Raw genomic sequence first — 22,687 nt, forward strand, 5'->3', positions numbered from 1 at the left:
GCAGGAAGCTAAGGGTAATGGTCGACAGGTGTTTTTGTGGAAGGCTGTTTCCAGTGAGGTTCAGTACTAGGCACATTGCTTTTTGTAGTATATATCAGTGATTTAGACTTGAACATAAGGGACATGATTAAGAAGTTTGCAGATGATACAAAAGTTGGCCGTGTGGTTGATAGAGGAAGAAAGCTGTAGACTGCAGGAAGATATCAATGGACTGGTCAACCGGACAGAAAAGTGGCAACTGGAATTCAATCCAGAGAAATGTGAGGTAATGCATTTGGGGAGGGCAAACAAGGCAAGGGAATACACAATAAATGGGAGGATACTGAGAAGTGTAGAGGAACAGGGGGACCTTGGAGTGCATGTCAATAGATCCCTGAAGTTAACAGGACAGGTAGATAAGGTGGTTAAGAAGGCATATGGGATAACTGTCCTTTTATTAGCCAAGGCATAGAATATAAGAGCAGGGAGGTTATGCTAGAACTGTATAAATCACTAGTTAAGCCACAGCTTGAGTATTGTGTACAGTTCTGGTCACCACATTACAGGAAAGATGTGATTGCACTAGAGAGGGTACAGGATGTTGCCAGGACTGGAGAATTTTAGCTAAAAGGAAAGATTGGATAGACTGGGGTTGTTTTCTTTGGAACAGAGGAAGCTGAGGAGATTTTAATTCAGGTGTATTAAAATTATGAATTATGAAAATTATACAATGGATAGGGAGGACCTATTTCCCTTAGTAGAGGGGTCAAAAACCAGGGGGCATAGATTTTAAAATAATTGGTAGAAGGATTAGAGGGGAGTTGAGGTTTTTTCATTCAGAGGGCAGTGGGGGTCTGGAACTCACTGCCTGAAAGGGTGGTGAAGGCAGAAAACCTCATCACATTTAAAAAGTACTTGGATGTGCATTTGAAGTGCCGTAACCTACAAGGCTACGGACCAAGAGCTGATAAGTGGGATTAGGCTGGATGGCTCTTTTTTGGCCGGCACAGACACAATGGGCTGAATGGCCTCCTTCTGTACCGTAAATTTCTATGATTCTATGAAGTGTTGAAGCACCAAAATGGAGCCACAAGTTTTTTTTAACAAGGGGGTGGATTCTTGCAGATTAAAACTTCCATCTATCTGTAACTCCAGATATGTGTTGAGCAACAGAGAGGTCAGGGTTTGGGCAATGCTGGCATGGCTGTATTTATTAATGACCTCTTGTTTTCTGAACTGAGACTTGCTAAGCCCTTAGAGGGCATTAAGGGCTCAATTTTCGGGTGAAGGTGCTGTTGCGTTGGGGGCAAGGGGGCTCTGAAGATCACTGAAATCCCGAGTGGGTCCAGGGGCCGGAGCCCGGCTCCAACCTGCCGACTTCCGGGTTCCACAGTGACCCGTCCGGGTGCGCGCATGCCTCCCGAATGCGGAACTCCCACCGGCAATTAAAGCCAGCGGGATGATACTTTGCATTGTTTGTTAGCTAGTTGAAGTACTTAATTGTCTCGACATTTTGGCAGGGGTGCGGTTTTGAAGGATCCTCAGTGTGTTTCCCGTGATGTGGGTAACACTCCCTGTTGCAACAGACATGTTTCAGCCAGCAGCCAGTGGGAGATGCAAATACTTATTTGACAGGTGGGGAGAAAACATCATTTACTGCAGCAGGGCACTCTGTCACTTCAGACAAAGTTTTGGCTGCAAGACCTTTGTGTTTTCACTCAAAATTCTTACTTTCCACCCAAAACTCTGCTGTTCAAACATATTTAACTACTTTGCGGACCCCCTCAAACTCACACCGTCAGGATAGGGGGTGCCATGGCTTCATCCGAGGACGAGCAACATCACCGGCCTCTCCAGGCACGGCGTCCACCTCCACCACGTGGAGATCCACAACACAGTGCTGCACCACAGGCACCTGCACAACAGCATAGAAGGCAACAACAGAGAACGATGTCGCAGGAGGCACTACCCTCCCCACAGGGTCTACAGACAGAGGCTCAGCTTCCTGGACACCTCTGAGGACCAGTGCATACGGAGGCTCAGTCAGTCGCCAGGTAGTCGCAGACATCTGCAGCCTCCTTCATGCCGAGCTGCTCCCGGCTGGGCCGAGTAGCATCTCCTTACCTGTCACTGTCAAAGTCACCACTGCCCTCAACTCCTTCGCCTCCAGATCTTTCCAGGGTGCCACCAGGGACATCACCAGGGTGTCTCGGTTGACTGCACACAAGTGCGTACGGCAGGTCACCGACGGCTTGTTTTGCAGGACCTCCCACTTCGTCAACATCCCCATGGATGACCTCAGCCAGACGGAGAGGGCAGTGGGATACTATGCTGTGGCTGGCTTCCCAGAGGTGCAGGGTGTAATTGATTGCACCCATATAGTAATACAAGCACCTCCACGCAAGCCAGGACTGTTCATCAACAGGGAGGGGTATCACTCCATCAACACTCGGCTCGTGCGTGCGCCAGATTTCCTGGCAGCTGCCACGATTCCTTCATCCTCCAAGAATCCAACATCCTGCCCCTCTTCCACACACCGAACAAACTTAAGGGCTGGCTCCTCGGGGACAAGGGATACTCCCTGCACACGTGACTCATGACACCTCTGAGGAACCCCACCACCGAGCAATAGCGTCGATATAATGAAAGCCACATCGCCACCAGGTCTACAATTGAGCATGCTATAGGGCTGCTCAAGATGCGCTTCAGGTGCCTTGATCGTTCTGGGGGAGCGCTTCAATACGCACCAGACAGAGTGGGACGTGTTATAGTCGTGTGTTCTGCCACCCATATTGAGGCGGAGGAGCAGGAGCAACCCATGGGCAGAACACCGGCTCACCTGGCTGCTCGTCAGGCCAGGGAGTCACTGATATGTGAACGGTTCTCCTAACATCAGACAGTGTGAAGAGTCCAGTCCTCTCACCACATGGATAGAGCAGCACCCACATCAGCACCGCCCCCCCAACCCTCCCCGCACTAAACAGTCCTGCTCCTGCACCTACACATACACCCACTGTAGAGTGACCCATTGGGTGGCATCAAGTGTGGGCGTTCATGGTGAACCTCATGAAAGGGCCTTATTACAGAAGCCAGTCAAGCATGACCAAGACTTGGCAGTAGTGATGACGATAATAATACTTAATGTGCGTTTAACAAAAAGCAAATATAAATTTAAAAAAAAACATGACCAATCGTCAAACACCCTTGTGCATCCCCTTTGTGCTTACAAAGCCTTCGCCTTTCGCTTCCGACTACTTCTATGTGGTGCATCCCCTGTGGTTGCAGCAGAGGTAGTGGCAGGTTGCTTTTGTTCATTCCCTGACCGATTTTAGATGCTTTGGGCCTACGCCCTCTGGGATTTGGTGCCAATGAGGGCCCCTCCAATGACTGCTCCGCCTACACCTGTACAGGGGCAGACTCGGCCATCTGGAGAGGAGGCAGCATTGCGGGTACTGGTTGAGAAGTTGCAACGGGTGAGACGTGGGAGTGCTTTGAGTGGCGTCCCCTTTCGTCATCATCCCTCCCCTGGGCCAGGCCCACACCACTCCTACCGTTCTGCTGGACAACAGTTTGGAGGACATGTGTGAAGCCTTGTAAGGCCAGTGCTGGTGTATCTGCCTGCCTGTTTAAGGTGGTGGAATGTTGTTCGCTGAGTCCGAACAGCTGTTGTTAGGGCCTGAATGGACTCATTTGTGAGCTGTGCTTGAAGCTCAATGGAGGCTAGCCTTCCGTCCATTGCAGATATTCCCGCGCTTACCCATGACAGTATCTCCGAGATGCCCTCGCCTCCCTGTGACAGTATCTCAGGGAGTTGTTCATGTCCCTATGATGCTACCTCAGAGATTCCTTCCCGTACCTGTGCCACCATTCCACTCTTGCAGGAGTTGGACTCCTTCATCCTCTGCGCTATTGTAGAGCATGCTCGTGGCACCTGTTCCAGCACCTCTCAAATGTGCTGCTGTCCCTCGATCGTTCTCCTTTTAAAAGATGGCCCCCAGGGTTCAGCATCTGTGTCCAACTGAACGGAGCCTAGAGAGGTGTGCTCCCACTGATGTGGTCTCTCCACAGCTGCCCCTGCCACCAGTGTCTGCTCGTGCTCACGTGTGGGGTAACTCACCATGTTGTGACCCCAACTAACTGCGGACTGGGACCTATCGAGGTGTGAGTGTGCACTGGTGGATGGCTCGCTAAGATGCGACGGTGCACCCTCAGAGGCCGGCAGGTCCTCTGAGGAATCGTCCTCTGCCATCACAGCGGTCCCTGAAGGCCCTGTAAGAGAACAGAAGGCAGTATTAAGCATGATGACAGATGTGTCATGTTGCGATGAGAATCCTTGTGCTGAGGATGGCAAGGCATGTTAACAACAGTTGATATTGTGTGTGGTGAATGTTGAAGTTCTGACACCAGACATTTGTCGGGTGCCCGTCTCGGCGTCCCCGATGGACAGGCACTCGAGGGTGCCGCACAGCTCCAGCGCCTCCTGCTCGGCATCTGTGAGGACAACGGTTTGTTGCGGTCCCCCTCCGGTCCTCGCCCTCTCCCGTGCATTCTGTGCTCGCTTCTCCTATAAGGGAGAAAGTATAGAAGCGTGACTGAGTGATGGTGACCTGGCCAACCGATGAATGCATTGGTTTTGGGTGCGGCTGACCGTGCAAGGGATGCATCAGAGGGTAAGTATGAGACAGAGCCATTACGTTGTATGAGGATTGGGTTGAGTGGTAGTGGTGGGTGACTAATAGGGAGGTGAGGAAATGCAGGTAAGTTGAGGCTGAGCTTTGTGTGGATGTGAGGATTGATGTGATAGAGTAGTGTTGGCAGTGCAGAATGAGTTGGGGGGTGGGGGCAGTGATGTGGAAGATTGAATGTAGGAGAATGAGTAAGTGTACTCACTTTGGCTGATCTAGTTAGGTCATTGAAGCGCTTCCTGCACTGGATCCAGGTGGGGGAGATGTTGCTGCTGCTGGTGACCTCCTGCCGCCTCGAGCCAGGCCTTGGGGGCAGAGACAGGCCACTTCCTCCTGTCCACCAAGTACAAGACATCCCTCCTCCTCCTCACCCCATCCAGTAGCACCTGGAGTGAGGCATCGCTAAATCTTGGAGCAGCCTTTCCCCTGTGCTGCTCCATTGTGGTGTGTGGCTGTTCGCTCCAGGAGCAGCCATTGGAGGATTGCACCTTTTATTAAATAGAGCTCCTCCAGCTGACTGCCTGTGATGCGGGTGCGCAGTCCGCCCAGCAAACCCAGAAGCCATGTTAAGTGGCTCCAATTGACCTGCAATCGCATGGGAAACGGACATTTTTTATTGGGCGGGTTACCCACGTACCCGATCACACCCCCCCCCACCGGCTGCCATCCCGCCTCCCCACTAATATCGACGCCTAAGAGTCAATCACATAGATGTAGTGAAACCTTGCCAAAAAAGAAAGTACAAAAATAAGTAATGGACCCGTGGAAGTTTATTGCCTGGATTCAGAAACTCAGTGCAAAGTGGTTAAATTTTCAGATGATGCCAAACTAGGAGGGGCAGTGGAAGTGGAAGAGGCAGCTCAAATTACAATGAGTTGAACAAGATCTGTAAGTGGGCAGAACAGTGGCAGATGAAATTATAATGCAGACCAGTGTAAAGTGCTGCAAGCAGAGATGACCGCCATACTCCCAGAATGGTGTTGAAATGGTGAAGAATGAAACTGAAAGAGACCTTGGTATACTTGACGCTAAACGTATCCAACCAATGCAGAGCAGCAGTCAACAAAGCCAATGGGATGTTGAAGTGCATCGCTAAAACAGTATAATACAAGTCAGAGGAGGTAATGATTAAACTTTATATTGCTCTAGTCAGACCGTGCCTTGAATAGTGCATTCAGTTGTGATCACCAGCAGACAGTCAAGCGCTGGAGCCAGTGTAGATAAGAGCGATGAGGCTAATCCACCGTATCTGAGATATACATTGAGGAAAGACTGAAGAAATTTCAGCTTTTCGCTCTGGAAAGGAGGCATCTGAGTGGTGATAATGGAGAAATATAAGATGCTAACCAGGAATATTACTTTTAAATTAAACTGTGGGAATAGAATTAGGCGACATAGGTTCAAACTAGAGAAAGGTACTTTTAGAACAGATATCAGGAAATTCTTCATACAAGAGCGATCAACATATGGAATAAACTTCCAGATAGAGAAGTGAAGGCAAAAACCCTGAATTCATTTAGGAAACAATTGGATGCTACAATTTTTGGGGGCAGGTTGGAGGGTGGGTAGTAGATGGGATCTCCCTGGATGGATGAATCAAGATGGGCTGATGGCCTTCATCATCCATAATTATCCTAGATGGCCTACAGGCTTCCTATTTAAATTTGCTACTCTGCGATTGGATGTTACAGCCGATGAGGTCATAAATAGCATCTTGGTCCTGTGATTTCTTTCTCAACGCAGTTTTCTAAAATCCCGTTCCGACATTTAACTTTTGTGTTAATTTCACCTGGTATGTTAAATTTTGCAGCTAACTGCTGGATACTTAACATTGACACTCTAGTTTTCTTACAGGCTTTGAAGGTTTTAAAAAAAACAGTATTGATGCAGGAAATGATAGTAAACTGTTTACTATAATGTAGTGTTCCATCCTGTTCAGCTAATAGAACCTGTTGTCTTCTACAGAAAATTAATTAAAGTATGTTTGAAGTTGAGGGATATTTAATAGTCTGTAAGGTAGTTGCACAAAAGCTGATTGTGCACATAGCTAGAGAGAGTAAGGTGTAAACAAATGTAATTTACTTTCTAAACTAAGTTAAATCTGGAAAAAGCTTGAACCTTTTGAAATCTGAACCACGTTTGTCAGCATCGAGGTGTAGGAATGGTTTTAAGGTTGTTTCTCAATCTTCAATTGAAGGCAACTGCCATGTACCAGAGGATGAAGCCTAGATTGTAGTGGGGATGATGGGAGCAACATGATGGCTATTGCTGCTTTTTAACTTAGAGATATTGCCCATATGATTGATTCTCCCTTTTTTCCAGCTGTGTAAAGATGTCTCCCTTCAGCTGGCTCACCAATATTGTTTTTTAGTTGGGGAGGGGTGGGGATGGAAATCTGTGATAACTAACTATGCATATAGCAATTTATGTAATTTATTGGAAGTTTCATTTTGTAAATAGAGGGACTGTGGAGCAGGGTGGATGGTAACTGGAGGATGTTTTGGTTTCAAGAGTTACGGTTTTGCACTGATTTCTTTCCAAGATGCAAAACCAAATAGAACTTTCTGGCAGGTGATTAGGTGGAAGAGAGTGTCATGTCATTTGTAACCAACCAACCAATCTTCTGAACAGATGGTTTGGTTGATTTCAGGCAAACTAACAAGTTTGAATTTTTTCCTGGTTTAGGTTTAAATCAAACAAAGGCAAATATGTCACTGTCTAATTGGACTATAAAGTAACAGGAATTAAATTCCCCTTTTTTCATGGAGCTGTTCTGTAGCTCCTGAATAAATTAAATTGTTCATTTTAGCAGTTAGGATCTATCATTTAGATTTCCCGAAATCCACACTCAAACTGTTCCATTTAAAGTTGGTAAATTCCATCTCTGTGTTGCTATAGTAAGAGTGCTCGCTTCTATTATAACCTATAATTTTGTCCAAGCTTTTGGTCACCTGTCTTAATATCTCTTTATGTGGCTCGGTATCAAATTTTGTTTGGTCATGCTCCTGTGAAATGCCATGGGACGTCTTACTACGTTAAAGGTGCTATATAAATGCAAGTTGTTGTTATAAGCCAGTTATAATGCAGTTTCTGCATCAATGTGACTAAATATTCAATATGTCTAGTATGGTATTAAAATGAATGAAATGTTTTGCCTAAGGACATTCACATAGAAACATGCCTTTGGGCCTGCTCTGCCATTCAAAATGATCATGGCTAATCATCTAACTTAGTACCCTGTTCCCACTTTTTCCCCATATCCCTTGATCCCTTTAAGAAATATATCTATCTCCTTCTTGAATACATCTAATGACTTGGCCTCCACTGCCTTCTGTAGTAGAGAATTCCACAGGTTCACCACCCTCTGAGTGAAGAAATTTCTCCCCATCTCTGTTCTAAATGGCATACCCCGTATCTTGAGACTGTGACCCCTGGTTCTGGACTCCCCAGCCATCGGGAACATCCTCCTTGCATTTCGTCTGTCTAGTCCTGTTAGAATTTTATATGTTTTGACAAGATCACCTCTCATTCTTCTACACTCCAGTGAATATAGGCCTAGTTGACCCAATCTCTCCTCATACGTCAGTCTTGCCATCCCAGGAATCAGTCTGGTAAACCTTCGTTGCACTCCCTCCATGGCAAGGACATCTGTCCTCAGATAAGGAGACCAAAACTGCACACAATACTCCAGATGCGGTCTCACCAAGGCTCTGTACAACTGCAGTAAGACATCCCTGCTCCTGTACTCAAATCCTCTTGCAATGAATGCCAACATACCATTCACCTTCAGCGACTGGTGTACAAGGACACCCAGGTCTCGTTGCACCTCCCCTTTTCCCAATCTATCACCATTCAGATAATAATCTGTCTTTGTTTTTGCAACCAATCTTTCTGTTTTTACAACATGTACATTTTCAGTCCAGTACTACAATAAGTCCAGTACTACAATACAATGGACTCCATCCAGTACTACAATAAGTCCATGCAGTGATATCAAAAACTAAATGCAATTCTTCTCCTGTATTAGATTAATATTTTTTTTCAGTTACATCACTCACTTGCTTGGTCCCTAAATCAGATACTGGAAACGCCAATTTATCTGAAATGTATAGCACATGCCAAGACCAACATATATCCAAAATTAGCAGTGTCCAATTTTTAAACTTATTTTTTGTTTGAGATTTCATAAGGTGCACTTCCTCTAGCAAGTGCATGTTTGTATGGCTTTGAAATCTGAAGGCCCATTAATTATTTCACTGGTGTTACCAATGAAGCAGGCTCTATAAAGGGGACATGATGAATACACGTTACAGACAAATTCACTTGTATAATTGTTCTTATCACTGGCCATGTTCTTGTAGCATGTTATTTTGCTCTGCCTGTACACTCTGTGCTCTGCCTGTACACTCTGTGCTCTGCCCTGCCTGCTCTGTGCTCTGTCCTGCCCTTCTCATTTCCTCTGTTTTCCTCTTCTGTAGGCTCTGATGTTCTTTATATTGGTCCATCAAAAGGTAAGCTTTCAATTTATCACTGATTTTATGATGAGATGTATTGCTGTGATATGCACAGCTGTTTGTGTTTTGTTTTCCTTTTTTGATATTTCCAAAACACACATATTTGCTAACTAGAATTACTGGTTCTGTAGTTATGCATCTTGCTAAACGCTCTATATACTAACTGGCAATTAACCCAATAAAATTACATTTCTTTTAATCTCTCTTTTACAGGAAGTATTTACTCGAGCCCAGGATTGTATAGCAAAACAATGACTCCAACATATGACTCGAGAGATGGTAGTCCACTTTCCCCAACCTCAGCTTGGTTTGGTGACAGCCCTCTGTCAGAAGGCAATCCTAGTGTTCTCGCGGTGAGCCAGGCAATCACCTCTCCAGATATTTTGGCACAGCTATTCAAACCCCAGTCTCTACTCGATAAGGCAAAGACTAATAAAGGGTAAGTACAGGTATTTTTTCCTCCCTTTCATGTTTTTTTTTAAAAGTATGAAGTCACCAGTTGTGTAAATTTATTTCATCCTTATTGTACAACCTTTGCGTATTTTCTTTTAGATGGCTAGATTCGTCAAGGTCCCTGATGGAGCAAGACGTGAAAGATAATGATGTTTTAATGCTCCGATTCAAATATTACAGTTTCTTTGATTTAAATCCAAAGGTATGTTTTCACAAAAATACATATCATTTTGAAAGGCTCTTTTTTTCCTTCATGCAGGCATTTTATTTTATACTTCAAAAGATATTTCATATGTATTTTACAGGGCAATGACTTGTAAAGTGGAGTAATTTTCTGTACTGTCCATTAAAACTGATTTGTACCAACTTATTTTGCTCCAATAACTGAAAAATAAGCAGATCCTCAATGTTAAAAGCACTGGAAGGAGTCTCGCAGTATTGCATGTTTGATCACTTCCATTAGCAAAGTTTTCCCATTCTGTATGAATATGCAAGTTACACTTTATTAACTCTGCCACCCAACACTTAACTATTTTAGCTTAAGGTGTTGACAAAACACATATTTAACTGTTTCGTAAAATACTTAGTGATTAGAGTGGAAGGCAACAATAGGTTACTACCATGTTCAGGACAATGTAGGCTGCATTAGGATGAATCTGCTTTCTCTATTTAAACCTTTCTTGTTCAGCCTTTTACATGGTTAGCTACAGTTATTCCAGTGGCTTCTTTTTCTGGTGCAAACGGAAAAAGAATCTACTTGAAATGTCTTTTTCTGATGAATATGAGAACAATTATGCAGCAACAGCAATGTGTTTTTGTATAAATCCTATAATCTCAGCTCATTTCTGTTATTGAATAACACTGTTTAAAGTACAAATCTTAGAAATTACAGGACAACATTTGATGATTTAAAATATTTGTATAAAATCAATGCTTTACAATGTGATGACTTTCATAGTTTATAGTTGAAGTGCTGTTAAACCAGTAACTGAGTATTAATCTTCAAAATTAATATACCAAAAATTGTACTCTTTATATTAAAAAGCTATCTGCAGCAACATTTTTTATTATGTTTGTTCATGCTTTGTGCTGCCACACATGAACACGTGTTTTCACAAGTTGCGGCAATTCTAAACATTTTGTTTTACTTTTAAATTTCAGTATGATGCAGTGAGAATCAACCAGCTTTTTGAACAAGCTAAATGGTGTATTCTTCTAGAAGAGATTGAATGCACAGAGGAGGAAATGATGATGTTTGCAGCTTTGCAAGTAAGTAAATGCAGTCTGGATCTTTGATTAAATTCTCTGTACATTATAATTTCACTAAAACTGCTGCCTCAGATTAATTGTCACATCGAAGATTTTGGTGCTGAGATCTGTTTGTCTAAACTCTGCATATCTTCGCCACACTAGCTATAAACAACTTTGGAGCATTTGAGAAGGGCAAAGGGCTGCATGATGTCATGTGGCTGCAAGGGAGTGGGCGCTGTGCCCAGAACATCATTGGGCAATTCTACATGTTCCACAAAGGCATTTATGAGCACAAATACACTACAGAATGAGATCAGCTTGTGCTATTTTTAATGTATGCTTGAGCAAAACTGCTTTACATCATTCTCCAATGAGAGATTGATTTAACTATTTAGTGTGGTTACTAGCTTTTCGTCTTCAATATATACAGGAATATGTGGGGTATGGTAGCATAGTGGTTATGTTACTGGACTAGTAATCCAGAGGCCTGGACTAAAATCCAGAGTCATGAGTTCAAATCCCGCCACGGCAGCTGGCGAATTTAAATTCAATTAATTAATTTAATTCAATTAATTAAATAAAAATCTGGAATTAAAATACTAGTATCAGTAATGATGGCCATGAAACTACCGGATTGTCGTAAAAACCCATCTGGTTCACTAATGTCCTTTAGGGAAGGAAACCTGCCGTCCTTACCCGGTCTGGCCCATATGTGACTCCAGACCCACAGCAATGTGGTTGATTCTTAATTGCCCTCTGAAATGGCCGAGCAAGCCACTCAGTTGTAAAAAAATCTCGCTACGAAAAGTCAGAAGAATAAAACTGGATGGACCACCCGGCATTGGACAACTAGGCACCGGACACGACAACGGCAAACCAAGCCCAGTCGACCCTGCAAGGTCCTCCTTGCTAACATCTGGGGACTTGTGCCAAAATTGGGAGAGCTGTCCCACAGACCAGTCAAGCAACAGCCTGACATAGCCATACTCACAGAATCATACCTTTCAGCCAACGTCCCAGACTCTTCCATCACCATCCCTGGGTATGTCTTGTCCCACCAGGACAGACCCACCAGAGGTGGCAGTACAGTGATATGCAGTCAGGAGGGAGTGGCCCTGGGAGTCCTCAACATTGACTGTGGACCCCATGAAATCTCATGGCATCAGGTCAAACATGGGCAAGGAAACCTCCTGCTGATTACCACCTACCGTCCTCCCTCAGCTGATGAATCAGTCCTCCTCCATGTTGAGCACCACTTGGAGGAAGCACTGAGGGTAGCAAGGGCACAAAATGTACTCTGAGTGGGGGACTTCAATGTCCATCACCAAGAGTGGCTCGGTAGCACCACCACTGACCGAGCTGGCCGAGTCCTGAAGGACATAGCTGCCAGACTGGGCCTGCGGCAGATGGTGAGCGAACCAACACGAGGGAAAAACTTCATCCTCACCAATCCACCTGTCGCAGATGCATCAGTCCACGACAGTATTGGTAGGAGTGACCGTCGCACAGTCCTCGTGGAGATGAAGTCCCGTCTTCGCACTGAGGACACCATCCAACGTGTTGTGTGGCACTACCACCGTGCTAAATGGGATAGATTCAGAACAGATCTAGCAGCTCAAAACTGGGCATCCATGAGGTGCTGTGGGCCAGCAGCAGCAGAATTGTATTCCAGCACAATCTGTAACCTCATGGCCCGGCATATTCCTCAGTCTACCATTACCAACAAGCCAGGGGATCAACCCTGGTTCAATGAGGAGTGTAGAAGAGCATGCCAGGAGCAGCACCAGGCGTACCTAAAAATGAGGTGCCAACCTGGTGAAGCTACAACTCAGGACGACATGCATGCTAAACAGCGGAAGCAACATGCTATAGACAGAGCTAAGCGATTCCACAACCAATGGATCAAAGCTCTGCAGTCCTGCCACATCCAATCGTGAATGGTGGTGGACAATTAAACAACTAACGGGAGGAGGAGGATCTGCAAACATCCCCATCCTCAATGACGGCGGAGTCCAGCATGTGAGTGCAAAAGACAAGGCTGAAGCGTTTGCAACCATCTTCAGCCAGAAGTGCTGAGTGGATGATCAATCTCGGCCTCCTCCCGATATCCCCACCATCACGGAATCCAGTCTTCGGCCAATTCGATTCACTCCACGTGATATCAAGAAACGGCTGAGTGCACTGGATACAGCAAAGGCTATGGGCCCCGACAACATCCCAGCTGTAGTGCTGAAGACTTGTGCTCCAGAACTAGCTGCGCCTCTAGCCAAGCTGTTCCAGTACAGCTACAACACTGGCATCTACCCGACAATGTGGAAAATTGCCCAGGTATGTCCTGTCCACAAAAAGCAAGGCAAATCCAATCCGGCCAATTACAGCCCCATCAGTCTACTCTCGATCATCAGCAAAGTGATGATAGCACTGTCGACAACACCTTCCAAGTGGCACTTACTTACCAATAACCTGCTCACCGATGCTCAGTTTGGGTTCCGCCAGGACCACTCGGCTCCAGACCTCATTACAGCCTTGGTCCAAACATGGACAAAAGAGCTGAATTCCAGAGGTGAGGTGAGAGTGACTGCCCTTGACATCAAGTGAGCATTTGACCGAGTGTGGTACCAAGGAGTCGCAGTAAAATTGAAGTCAATGGGAATCAGGGGGAAAACTCTCCGGTGGCTGGAGTCATACCTGGCACAAAGGAAGATGATAGTGGTTGTTGGAGGCCAATCATCTCAGCCCCAGGACAATGCTGCAGGAGTTCCTCAGGGCAGTGTCCTCGGCCCCAACCATCTTCAGCTGCTTCATCAATGACCTTCCCTCCATCATAAGGTCAGAAATGGGGATGTTCGCTGATGACTGCACAGCGTTCAGTTCCATTTGCAACCCCTCAAATAACGAAGCAGTCCGAGCCCCCATGCAGTAAGACCTGGACAACGTCCAGGCTTGGGCTCATAAGTGGCAAGTAACATTCGCACCAGATAAATGCCAGGCAATGACCATCTCCAACAAGAGAGAGTCTAACCACCTCCCCTTGACATTCAACGGCATTACCATTGCCGAATCCCCCACCATCAACATCCTGGGGGTCACCATTGACCAGAAACTTAACTGGACCAGCCATATAAATACTGTGGCCACAAGAGCAGGTCAGAGGCTGGGTATTCTGTGGCAAGTGACTCACCTCCTGACTCCCCAAAGCCTTTCCACCATCTACAAGGCACAAATCAGGAGTGTGATGGAATACTCTCCACTTGCTTGGATGAGTGCAGCTCCAACAACACTCAAGAAGCTCGACACCATCCAAGACAAAGCAGCCCGCTTGATTGGCACCCCATCCACCACCCTAAGCATTCACTCCCTTCACCGGCGCACTGTGGCTGCAGTGTGTACCATCCACAGGATGCACTGCAGCAACTCGCCAAGGCTTCTTCGACAGCACCTCCGAAACCCGCGACTTCTACCATCTAGAAGGACAAGAGCAGCAGGCACATGGGAACAACACCACCTGCACGCTCCCCTCCAAGTCACACACCATCCCGACTTGGAAATATATCGCCATTCCTTCATTGTTGCTGGGTCAAAATCCTGGAACTCCCTTCCTAACAGCACTGTGGGAGAACCGTCACCACACGGACTGCAGCAGTTCAAGAAGGCGGCTCACCACCACCTTCTCGAGGGCAATGAGGGATGGGCAATAAATGCTGGCCTCGCCAGCGACGCCCACATCCCGTGAACGAATTTTTTTTTTTAAATAATTCTATCTAGGACGTCATTTTTAGACCATGCATGTGGTGGTAGTGGTATTCAGTTATCTAGTCAGAATAGTTACCATTTAAGGTGGGATCCAGGCACAGCATTGCCTTCAGATTGTAATAGCCATACCTGTGGTCTCTGTTGTATAGCTCCTTAGTAGACTGCTGCAATTTCATTTTTATTACTGTACTTTCCACTAAACTGAGAAGTCTGGTTATACCAGTAGATGTGCAATGATGCCCTTGAGACAAATGCTATTAGATTGTTACTGCAATCTTCTTACCCACCTCTTGCCTTCATGATCAGTGTTTCTCTTGAAGTTTGAGGCGTGCAACAATTGGTGGCCTGGACCTAGGTTTTGTGGTCCCCACCATACAGCTATTATAAACAGAGACCCTGAATTTCCAGCTTAATGATGCCGTACTTGGGGTGGTCTCCAACTAATTTGGTGTCTGTCAGGGTTTGCACTAAAAGTGGAGGCAGGTGCTTCTTGCGCCCACCCCTTCTGTGCAGATGTTGCTGAAAGAGGCTGGAATGTCAAGGTGATGACATCCAGCATACAGAGCATTTGGTTGAGGGTATAGACATTCAACTTGATGCCAGGTGCATAAGTAAGCTTGGTCCTGTCTAATCTACCTCAGTACTTGCAGATCTGGTACTGGTGCTGTTGAAACTTCACAAACCTCTCTGCTCATCACCTCGGTGATGCAGAACCTCTGCAGGGATAAAGTCTTGTTTTTGCAGTGGGAACTTCATGTCTAATTGATTACTTTTATTTTGTGAGAAATAGGGCTGCAAAGACTGATACAAATTTCCAAAATAGTCAGTTGCTGATTTTTTTTTTTTGCAACTGGAGTTCAGGCACGGAAGGCAGCAGCCTACTGGTTTTCTTGGAATAAGAAGGACCTTGTTCCCTTTGCTAGCCTCCTTTCTCCTCTTTCTCTTCCCCCGCCCCCCCCCCCCCTTGTCTAGTTTTCCCCTTAGTCTGAAAGTCTTCAAAAAGTCCATTGGGGAGGGAACAATGACATTTTTGCTATCCCTTGTTGGCAGTGGAGAACCTGATTATTTCACGATCTGCTACCTCTGATGGAAGGCCAGGGTTTCCACAATCGGTTAGGACACCGCTCCTTTTATATTCAGAAAAGCCTTCAAAACTCTGAAGGCTTATTGTACTAAATGGAAAAGGTGATCCACTGATATTGAGACCATAATTATAATCTAGTCCCAATGAGTTTATTTTGCTTATAAATGTTGCTCAACCAAGGGCGCTCTCCTGGTTCGATAAGCGTCCATGTTGTATTTGGCAGGAATGGCAGTTGGTGACAATCCATTCGTGTGCAGATATATGAAAGATTCCTGAAAAGATGGCCATTAATTCCTTCAGTTAACCTTGCTCTGTGCGAACCTTGATTCTTGTGTCTTACACTTGATCTGTTCCTTTTTATTACCCTTAACTTCAGCACAAACAATTTGTGAATTTCATACTTTGATTTATTTTGTTTAGTACATGGTTCAGGCAAGTTCCTGTACTTTATCATTTTTGCTGAAAAGCATAGCTTGTATCTGCAGCATCAGCTTTTCATCCATCACCTTGCATTTTAGTGAGCAACATCATATCAACAGTCGAGAACTTAAGGCTACAGTTATATTGATGCCAGTATATTACAGCCAACAAACCAGAGTTAGCTATCAATCTGACTGGCAGCAAGGTACAGTGACAGCAGTATGCACACTCCACTGGCAGTTGATTTTTAATGTTAGAGGATCTGCTTTATCCTGACATTAAAAATATTCGCTAGGCAGTTTTCAAAGTTCCAAGGAGTTATAATAGACTGCCTGGACACTAAAAATGCAGTTGCAAAGGATTAGAGTTGTACCTCTCTCATGGGAGGGAGTTCTCATCGCTGTGCATTTGGGTGTCGATTGGGATTTCAATCCAAGTTATACTTCACTGTTTGTTTGTGCTGATACAGACTTGAAAATACATCATATAAACCCAAAAGTGCAACCATATAATTGCATTCTTGTATTCTACATCAAGATATGTGATATAATGCACAGAAAAGTCACTACTTCCTGTGGGCTCTAGGTCTGAAATGCAGTAGTTGGAAGTACCCATTGTCAAATTGCACTTCCATTTGGCCATTTAGCCATTGCTTTCTATCACAGTGCTGCTCAGATCAGAAACTCTTTGGGCAGCTCAGAACTAGAGCACACACTCTTAAGTCTTGGAGTTGGTTCTCTATCTAAGCTATGCCAAGCTCCACACATAGGTTGCAGCTTTCAAAAGGCCTTCGATAAGGTACTGCATTGTAGACTCATGACTAAGGTCAGAGCATGTGGATTCAGGGGACCCATGGCAGAATGGATAACAAGCTGGCTACAAAACAGAAAACAGAGAGTAGGGATTAAGGATACGTACTCAGACGGCCAAGAGGTGGGAAGTGGTGTTCCACAGAGATTGGTGCTGCGAGCACCGTTTTCACCATTTACATAAAATGATTTGGATTCGGGAATCGGAAGTAATTTCAAAATTTGCGGACAACACTAAATTGGGGGGTATAATTAATACAAAAGAAGAATGCCTCAGAATGCAAGAGGATATTAATAAACTTGCAGAATGAACATGTAATTGGCAAATGAATTTCAATATAGATAAGTGTGAGGTAGTGCATTTTGGTAGGAAGAATAAGGAGGCCACATACTGCTTAGATAATAAGAGTCTAAATCGGATAGAGGAACAACCGGGATCTAGGGGTACAGATACACAAATCATTAAAAGTAACGATGCAGGTTATTAAGGCCATTTTTTTTAAAAAGGCATATCAAGCACTGGGGTTCATTTCCAGAGGGATAGAATTGAAAAGCAGAAAAGTTATGTTAAACTTGTATAGAATCTGGGTTAGACCACACTGGAGTATTATGCACAGCTCTGGTCTCCATATTATTGAAAGGATATAGATGCATTGGAGAGGGTGCAAAAAAGATTCAGAAGGATGATACCAGAACTGAGAGGACATACTTATCAGGAAAGGCTGAACAGGGTGGGGCTCTTTTCTCTCTAGAAAAGGGAAAGCTGAGGGGTGACCTGATAGAGGTCTTTAAGATAATGAAAGAATGTGATAGAGTAGACGTAGAGAAAATGTTTCCACTTGTGGGGAGTCCAAAACCAGAGGTCATAAATATAAAATAGTCGCTAAATCCAATAGGGAATTCAGGAGAAACTTCTTTACCCAAAGGGTGGTAAGAATGTGGAACACACTACCACAAGGAGTAGTTGAGGTAAATAGCATAAATGTATTTAAGGGGAAACTAGATAAGCACATGAGGGAAAAAGGAAAAGAAGGGTATGCTAATAGGGTTAGATAAAGTAGGGAGGGAGGAGGCTCGTGTAAAGCATAAATGCCAGCATAGACCAGTTGGGCCGAATGGCCTGTTTCTGTGCAGTAGTTTCAATGTAATTTCCTGTGGAGGAGGAGGGTTGGTGGCTGGGAGTGGTTAGGATTGGGAAGGGTGAATTGTTCTCAAGGTGTGTAGTGCTCCCTGTGGCCAGCTGCAAGAGGCCTTGGTGGCAGTTTGGGAGCAGGTTGACCGCTCTCAGCAGTAGAAATGTCGAGGCCAGCAATGGTTGAAGAAAATTACTTAAGAAATTAAACTTTGGGATGTGGAAGTTCATGGTTGTGAGCTTGTGTCCCCCCATTTCATGGTGATGTTTTGGTGCTCCAGCTCATTCTGCTAGTTCTGAGCTGCATAGATACCACAGTAACTTAGTGTTCTGTTTTTTTCTATAGGAAGCACAAGAGGACAATTAATTTTGCCTTTTATCAAACCCGGGGAGAAAGGAAATTCTCCGGACAGGATTTGTTTTCCTTGGGAGATTTTCAAATACGCTAACTTGCCATTGAGTCACTGAATATAAACAAGTTGCGACAGAAAATTTATTTGGCTTGAATTTTAGTGAATCAATTTCCATGCAAAGATTTCTATTTTACAACTGAAACTACATCTCTCCACACTTTCTTGAGCATTCTTTTTAAAGTGACTTCTAAATAATTCATTGTTGTATAAATGTTGAACTAGTCTGTCATGATAGTACAGATCTTAAAATTTTCTACAAAGCGGGCTTTTACTTTACAATTTAAAAAAAAAATGCTAGAAATACTGAGCAGGTCAGATAGCATCTGTGGTGAGACAAACAGATAATGTTTCAGGTCGAGGACCTTTCGTCAGAACTGGCGAACTCGGGATGAAAGATCCTCGACCTGAAACGTTAACTCTGTTTCTTTCTCCACAGATGCTGCCTGACCTGCTGAGTATTTCCAGCATTTTCTGTTTTTATTTCAGATTTCCAGCATCTGCAGTATTTTGCATTTTGTTTTACTTTACAATGTCTGGGTGCTTACTTAAACCAGTGGTGTCCTAACAATACAGTAACCCTTTCCATATCGGTAGAAAAATAATGGGATTGGAAATAAAACTGACTTTATCAAATCATACAGCACAGAATGAGGCCATTTGGCCCACTGTGACTGCTGTTTGAAATAGCTATCCAATTAGTCTCACTCCCTTGCACTTTCCCCATAGTCCTGTGAAATTTTCCTTTTTAAGTATATATCCAGTTCCCTTTTGAAAGTTACTACTGAATCTGCTTCCACCACCCTTTCAGGCTGTGCATCACAGATCATAACATTTCACTGCACACAAAAAAAATTATCCTCATCTCCTCTGATTCTTTTGCCAGTTACCTTAAATCTGTGTCCTGTGGTTACCAACCCTTCTGCCACTAGAAACCGTTTCTCCTTATTTACTCTTGTCAAAACCCTTCATGCTTTTGAACATCTCTATCAAAATCTCCCCTTAACCTTCTCTGCTTTATGGAGAATAATCACAGCTTCTCTAGTCTTTCCACATAACTGAAGTCCCTCATCCCTGGTATCATTCTAGTAAATCTCCTCTGCACCCTTTCCAAAACCTTGAAGTCCTTCTTAAACTGTGGTGCCCAGAATTGGGACACAATACTCCAGCTGAGGCCTAACCAGTGATTTATAAAGGTCTAGCATAACTTCCTTGCTTTTGTAATCTCTGCCTCTATTTATAAAGCCCAAATATATGACATAAAATATAATTCTATAAAAATGATAAAATAAGACTAAGAGGTGTATTATCAGACTTGGGCTGAGAGAAAAGAATGGAATCCCACAAGACGTTGTATATAGACTGTTTACTTCTAATCTACATAAATGGCTTGGATACCAAAACTAACTGCAATGACTATGCAATAACAGAACAAGCAGTAGAGATTGAGATTGCTATAAAAGGATTTAATCAATTTTATGTAATTCAGCTTGCACATGGCAAATTAAATTGAATACTGACAAATGTAATTATACATTGGTTATAAAATGGGAGATATAAGTTTACAGTGAAAGGAACTGAATTAATGCAGGGATATTTATAAAGGGACCTGAAAGTAATCATAGATGTGACATTTTCAGTAGGTACACAATGAAGCAATTAAAATGGTTTCTAAAAAAGATAATGAATGCAATATTACATAACTGGAAAGATAATGCAAGTCTACAGAATTTATGCACTGGTTAGATCACGTTGAGAATGCTGTGTTTAGTTTTGGTCACCACAGAAAAAGATTAGAAATTATACACATAAACAACAATACTGATCCCAAATGTAAAGATGAGCTATTGAGAAGACTAGACAAGTTTAAGCTTTAGAGATTAGAATGAATGCAGTCGAGTGCGGTTAACCCAGATGATTACTTCAGAGTAGGATCTTTGAGCATAAATGGAAATTTGTGAGAGATAAATTTAGAAGACACATTTCCATAAACAACTTTATTTGGTGATGAATAGAACAATCGATCAATCAAGATAATTGATAAAATCGTTGTGGATTATTTAAAATACAATTAAATGCTGTGTTGGCAGAGTTCATGTACTGGAGAGATGAGCATTGGTGTGCCAAATAGCCTTTCCACATCCCTGATTTTCCTTGTATTCTATGGCACAAGTGGTCATATCATGTATGATTCACTTATCCAGTTTGTTCAGCTAATTGTGATTTAAGAAGAAGCTTTTAATATTTTTTTGTCAATTGGGTGTCTGATACGTGGAAACTGATCACCAGGTTTCTCTCCAAATCAGTCTACTGAGATTCACACCAGTTCAGTTTGTTTGCTCAATGAGGAAAGTGCAAACCACTTAACCAGGACTAGAGCTTGGGAGCAGGTTGGCAGAATTGAGGTTTAATCGAGTAGTTGCGCATCTGACAACTGGAACGTGTGAGTTTTAATACTGTACCAGGTCCCAATTTCTTGTATATTTGCTGGACGTTTTCATTAAATTCTACTGATTTTTCCTGTGCAATTCATTCAGATTTGCATCAAAAATATATGGTAAATCTTTAAGCATAACGTGTATCCCTCCTCTTGGGCCACACAGTTTTAGAAAAATGTAGCATCAAAGTACAAGAAGCATCCCACCCAACTTCTGACTTAGGCAAATAATTTATTTGTTTCATATGTGACCTTGTAAGATCTAAAATGCAGCAGTGAAGCTCAACATTGTTTAGTAGACTGAAGTGCATGGCAGTCCAGCTGATTTTCAGCTGAATAAAGGTAAAGAAATAGTCACATTTATATAGCACCGAATCACATCCTCTGAATGTTCCAAAATGCTTCACAGGCAATAAATTACTTGAGCAGAGCAGTCACTTTTGTAAGAAAATGTAGCAGCCAATTGTGCAAGACAAGCTCCTACAAAGCGAATGACCAGTTAATCTGTTTTTGGCGGTACTGATTGAGGAAGGAATGTTAACTAGAACAGTAGGAGAACTCTGCTCCCCTTCGAATAGTGTTGTGGGATTTTTTATGTATATCTGAACAGGCAGATGGATTCTCAGTTTAACATCTCATCCAAAAGATGGCACTTCCAACAATGGAACATTCCTTTGTAATGCACTTGGGTGAAATTCCCTGCAAGGGGCTGACACTGGATTGAATCTGGTCTCTGATGTGCGACCTGCGCTGCTTAAAACTAAATGTGCTCTAAACATCCTGGATTCAATCCTTAAATGCCTTCTGTCTTGAAGGGAATTTTTTTTTTTTAAAAACTGAATACATTTCACAGTGATTCCCAGGGAATGTCGAATATGTTGAAGCTGCTGCCCGTAGCAGTGGATAAACTTAATGAATGCCACCATGAGTGAAATGAAGTACTTAGATGGCCAATGGGGCACATACTTCCCTGCTTGAGTTCATATGTGATTTCCATATCTGGTAGAAGCCATCCAGTGGACACTGGATGTCTGAAAATTATTGGATCAGCATAGTTTTGTAACTGGCTTCAAGAAATGCAGAATATCTAATGCCATGGATAGCACTGAAGATAGTTTACAGGGACTATAACATTTGGACACTTAGCACAACTTAAATGATGCCAACTTATGTTCTCTGTTCAGGCCCAATGATTATGAATGAGAGTTTCTGAACATGAGAAATAGGAGCAGGAGTAGACCACACAGCCCCTCGAGCCTGCTCCACCATTCAATAAGATCATGGCTGACCTTTGACCTCAACTCCACTTTCCCGCCAGATCCCCATATCCCTTGATTCCCTTAGTGTCCAAAAATCTATCGATCTCAGTCTTGAATATGCTCAATGACTGAGCATCCACAGCCCTCTGGGGTAGAGAATTCCAAAGATTCACAACTGAGTGAAGACTTTTTTTTTCCTCCTCTCTGTCTTAAATGGCCGATCCCTTATCTTCAGATTATGACCCCCTAATTCTAGACTCCTCAGCCAGGGGAAACAGCCCCTTAGCATTTACTGCCAAGCCTTCTAAGAATTTTATATGTTTCAATGAGATCACCTTCCATTCTTCTAATCTCCAAAGAATATAGGCCCAATCTACTCTATCTCCTCACAGGACAGCCCTCTGAGCTTTTTTTGCTATTACTGTTTTTGCCATCTCCAGTTATGGTACCAATTTAATTCATAATCTGCACTTCCAGCAATTCAGGATGTTAGTAATGTAA

At 43.6% G+C, this 22,687-nt stretch overlaps 1 protein-coding gene across 8 annotated transcripts in view; it reads left to right on the forward strand.

Moving 5' to 3' along the window:
- Positions 1–22,687, forward strand: part of fermt2 (FERM domain containing kindlin 2) — a 140,432-nt gene that overhangs the window by 68,196 nt on the left and 49,549 nt on the right. For 6 of the 8 annotated variants that reach the window (XM_067991608.1, XM_067991607.1, XM_067991609.1 and 3 more), the window contains 4 exons: positions 9,143–9,175; positions 9,392–9,617; positions 9,731–9,833; positions 10,793–10,900. In XM_067991608.1, coding sequence (XP_067847709.1) covers positions 9,143–9,175; positions 9,392–9,617; positions 9,731–9,833; positions 10,793–10,900 — 470 coding nt within the window. The remainder of the gene's footprint in view (positions 1–9,142; positions 9,176–9,391; positions 9,618–9,730; positions 9,834–10,792; positions 10,901–22,687) is intronic. The other 2 variants (XM_067991611.1, XM_067991612.1) reach the window with 1 other exon arrangement.

Source organism: Heptranchias perlo, chromosome 10 (assembly GCF_035084215.1).
Source record: "Heptranchias perlo isolate sHepPer1 chromosome 10, sHepPer1.hap1, whole genome shotgun sequence".
Lineage (NCBI taxonomy): Eukaryota > Metazoa > Chordata > Chondrichthyes > Hexanchiformes > Hexanchidae > Heptranchias > Heptranchias perlo.